Raw genomic sequence first — 4,640 nt, 5'->3', positions numbered from 1 at the left:
TTTGTGTAGCTTGTCAGTGAACTACGGCTCTGTGTAGTAAATGCCACTCCATCGGAACGCACGTGCTGGAGATTTACTACTAATCACAGGAGCGGCTTTACTGACTTTTTACTGGCTTTATCGCATTAGATTTTTTGCACAGCCCTAATTCAAAGTAATTTATGGGTTTGAGTGCTGCCTCCAGTGGATGAAAGCCTGTAATTGTTGTGTTACCCACCCTGATCAGTCTTACAACACTTGCTGTATTTGCTTTGTGAATGTCTCATGTTTCTACTCTAATCCATCTTTGTCACCGCAAAGAAAAGACATTGCTGCCCCATGATAGAGTCCGCTGAGACTTGTGACACTTGGTCCAAACTGACGTCTCATCTACACATCTCGCCTGTCTCTCAACCGCTGTCCTCCACCATGTCACACATACCCGGCAGCTCGGTCCGGGACCACATGAAATGGGTTAGTTCTCTACACGTTTCAGGACATCTAGGCTCTCTTATTTTCCTCTTATCGGGTTGTTAGATTTTGGATTTTCGCTTTAATTCTAGTCCCAAATCCCTTAGTGCTAACTGATTACCACGTACAGTTTACACTTCCAGCAACAACAGCTCATCTGTTATTCTTGGTCTTGGTGTTGTGTTTTAAAGGCAGGGCTGTTGGGATGTGAAGCGGTGCTGTCCAGCATGGCTCTGATGCAGGCCAGTTCCATCGCTGCTCCTAAGAGAATGATGTCGCCGTTGGGTCCGGCTTCAGGCCACGGTTCAGCCCAGAGGGATGCACAGGACCGTGGGACGCAAGGACACATGGTCTTACCAACGAGCATGACCTGCCCTCCACTGGTTAGGAGACACCTTCAAGCTATAGATTAGTGATTAGAGTTGCAAATGAGTTATTTTGGTTAAATTGGTTATTTTGTGCCATCTGGACAAAAACAAAACAAAACAAAAAAACACTCATAACTAATTTTCAAGAAATGGCTAAAGACACATCTTGCATATTGTACAAAACAGCACTTGTTGTCCTTTTTTATTGTCCTCATTTGTAAGTGGCTTTGGATAAAAGCGTCTGCTCGACCCTCTAACCATTAGGCCACGACTTCCCTTGTAAATGTAGTGAAATATCACTGATTCTGATTTGGCCGGCTAACAAAAGTGTGGTAGTTACAAAATTTGCCAACTGCCCTGTCAGTGTATAATGTATGATTTTCTGGTTTTAAACCGTGATTTTGATTAAAAAAGTGTGTATAATAATAAGTATACATTTAAATTCAGTAATGTTGGACATGTCCTACAATGTGACACTCTGTGTTTCATCTGAAACTAGCATTTTGCTAATTATTTTATCTTTGTTTCTTTAATAATTGCAAATTGATTTAATAATCTCATATTATTTAAAACACTACATGGATTATTGTACTTTTTTTTTAACTTTTCTCGCACAGAAGGGCCATTTAAAATGAACTTGTAAAGGCAAAAAGCAGGTTAGAAATTAAATGTGATCCTGGAGCACAAAACCAGTCTTAAGTCGCTGGGGGATATTTGTAGCAATAGCCAAAAATACATTGTATGGGTCAAAATTATAGATTTTTCTTTTATGCCAAAAATCATTTTGCTAATAACTTGCTATTCGGTATTTTGTTGTTGTCACTGTTTGGTCTCATCTTCAACCGAAACAATGGCTTGTGGTTAATCGATTAATCAATATATATATATTTTTTTTTGTGGATAAGTCGGTTAATCGTACCATCTTTTTCCCCGAAAAATCGAGTGATTATTTTAGTCAATTAATATTTTGGTAAACTTACAGATGAACAATTATCATAACTATACAAACAGCTCAGGTTTCTCAAGAATGCAGTTGTGAGTGCCAAAACTTTGCAGGTTTCAGTTCGTTTATAGGGAAAAAAATGAATAAATAAAAAGAAAAATCTGAACACGACCGTATTAAGCAAATGTGCAGTCCAGGTGTGTTTTCATTGGCATTTTGCAGGAGCTTCATCCAGTTAAAATTTCAACTCAAAAATATCCATTTGGTAATTTTCATTTAAGCCAAAGTATACATTGATCAAAATATTTAGCGTACGTGGACAGGCAAACGCGTAGCCTTTCAAAGTGTAGTCCATTTGATTTTAATGTGCAAAAACATATGATCGATGCGCACAAACTAGAAAGTGTTGTCTTTGTCCAGTGTCTGCGCTTCTTCTCTGTTGTGCATTTGATGTGTTGGTATCTTTTAACTTCTTTAAACAACAAGCACTCAAAAACGTGAACATCGATCGTTGCTAATAACTTGCTATTCGGTATTTTGTTGTTGTCACTGTTTGGTCTCATCTTCAACCGAAACAATGGCTTGTGGTTAATCGATTAATCAATATATATATATATATATTTTTTTTTTTTGTGGATAAGTCGGTTAATCGTACCATCTTTTTCCCCGAAAAATCGAGTGATTATTTTAGTCAATTAATATTTTGGTAAACTTACAGATGAACAATTATCATAACTATACAAACAGCTCAGGTTTCTCAAGAATGCAGTTGTGAGTGCCAAAACTTTGCAGGTTTCAGTTCGTTTATAGGGGAAAAAAATGAATAAAGAAAAAGAAAAATCTGAACACGACCGTATTAAGCACAGAATATGGACTGATGAGTCGACCACATTCCAGTGCTTGTATATTCAGCCATTTGTTACTGTGAACGGTGTTGTTAAGTATGAGTTACTATACAATGTCTAAGTGTTGACTGTAATAGGAAATGCACTTGCATTATTTATTTGCTAAATGTTGCCAACATCGACTTACCATACATCAATGGAAAGCTTATTTATGCAGATTTCAGACGATGTATACGTCTCAATTTCGAAAAATTGACCCTTATGACTGGTTTTGTGGTCCAGGGTCACAAATGTAAAAAATAAAATAAAATCTGTTATGCATCAACTACCCAGTTATTAGTGTTGCCTTCGGCTTTTAAAAAATAAAAAACCCTTGACCTCTACGTATAAGCCGGTAATTATTGGCACAAAATAGAAACTGAAATGCATTCATTCAGTTTGTTGGTAAAATGTAAAACAGTATTTCAGAAATCTGTTTATTTTATAGTGTTGTATTAAAACGCAGAGATGGCATTGTAGGTTTACAAACATTTGTAATTTATGTGTTTGTGTGTCTGTAGCTTCTGCGGAAGGAGGCTGATTTTACAGCTCCCCGACTGCTGGATGAGAAGGAAATGAGACCCAATGAAGACATGCAGCTGAAGAAAAAGAACAGGAAGTCAGGAACACCCTCAAAAGTGAGAGAGCAGGAGGGGCAAGCAGGGAAGGTCAGTGTGTGGGGGTGTAGTGTAGCGTGTCATGTCATGCAAAGTTTGTTGTTTTGCTATTCGGCCCGAATCAGTTTTCTAAAGTGTTTTTGAAAAATCACATACCCTGCCTTTAATGTAAGTACCAACCAAACATCAGACCAAATGGTCCAAATAAAATGTTGTAATTTTGAAGTCGGAGCCCGAGGATGTTATCTTTTGAGATGCTCCTGCACTAGCAGTTGTGTTGCGGTAGGCCATTTAACTTTTACCAAGCGTGCAGAGCACCATTTTATTAGGTCTCTGTTTAAAGAATTCCCACACTTCTGATGATCGGGCTCAAGGTTTTTGGGATAAAGTCTCATTTTCAGTATGCCTAGGAGCAAGAGCTGCTATCAAATTGCCATGAATGTAAACAGTGAGACACACTGACACATTGAACACAAATTGACATATTTATGTAATCAACATCATCTAAAATTTACGTCACACACAGTTTGAGTTTTAGACCTGGCAAACTCTTTGTATTCAAAGTAGGGCTGTGCAAAAAATCGAATGCTATTTTCATGCGCATCTCGTCAGTAAAGCCGCTCCTGTGATTAGGAGGGCTGTGACGGTGAGGAAATTTTCCCACCGGTTAATCGACGTGTGACAACACCGGTAATATTGGTATCACCGTCGGGGCGGGGCGTTCCCTCTTTTCCTTCGCTTTTAAATAGCTTGTAAAAGCGGTGTGCGCATTTTACTTTCACTTTGAAATAGCGGCAATTCGGCGTCATTTGCTTGAATGCAACAACAAAATACAACGTCAAACTCACTTTAGCCTATATATAAAACATAGAACTTTTATTAACAAAACAAATAAAAATACACCATGCTGTAGGGCAGGCTATGCCTAATATAAAATAACAAATAACTTACATAAAGTTTAAATAGGTATACAAAACTGGAAATAGGCTAACATGTATAATATATAACCAAATAAATAAGAAACGTAGAACATTTATTAGCAAAACGAGTAAGAAAGCTTGGAGGCACAGCATACACCTTGATGCCAAATAAAATAAATAAATTACACAAAGTTTAAATAAAGTAAAAAACAGCAAATAATGTGGAACCAATTAAATAAGAAACAAATGTTTAAAAAAAAAATCTAAAATCACCTTAGATAAACGGCAAAACTCAACAGGCTTTTCAAAATCCAAAATATTGCCAAACAGGCGCTTTTGCATCTAGTTTCGAAACTAAATAATCCGCGATCGTCTTGTCTGTCTCACCTCACTCTTCTTGTCAGTCAGCTCGACTCACTCTCCACACTGGAGAAATTAAATCTGATCTGTGATGCGAC

At 37.5% G+C, this 4,640-nt stretch overlaps 1 protein-coding gene across 15 annotated transcripts in view; it reads left to right on the top strand.

The window, feature by feature from the left end:
• Positions 1 to 128: 128 nt before the first annotated feature.
• Positions 129 to 4,640, top strand: part of znf740a (zinc finger protein 740a) — a 39,581-nt gene continuing 35,069 nt past the window's right edge. For 4 of the 15 annotated variants that reach the window (XM_016571047.1, XM_016571040.1, XM_016571041.1 and 1 more), the window contains exons 1-3: positions 131 to 453; positions 642 to 833; positions 3,167 to 3,261. In XM_016571047.1, the coding sequence (XP_016426533.1) occupies positions 319 to 453; positions 642 to 833; positions 3,167 to 3,261 (422 nt within the window). In that variant the 5' untranslated portion in view covers positions 131 to 318. Of the gene's footprint in view, positions 454 to 641; positions 834 to 3,166; positions 3,314 to 4,640 lie in introns of all 15 variants that reach the window. The other 11 variants (XM_016571049.1, XM_016571048.1, XM_016571044.1 and 8 more) reach the window with 6 other exon arrangements.

The sequence above is a fragment of the Sinocyclocheilus rhinocerous genome, unplaced genomic scaffold (assembly GCF_001515625.1).
Source record: "Sinocyclocheilus rhinocerous isolate Xijiao unplaced genomic scaffold, SAMN03320098_v1.1 scaffold2006, whole genome shotgun sequence".
Taxonomy (NCBI): Eukaryota; Metazoa; Chordata; class Actinopteri; order Cypriniformes; family Cyprinidae; genus Sinocyclocheilus; species Sinocyclocheilus rhinocerous.
This window is presented reverse-complemented; position numbering and strand designations above follow the sequence as displayed.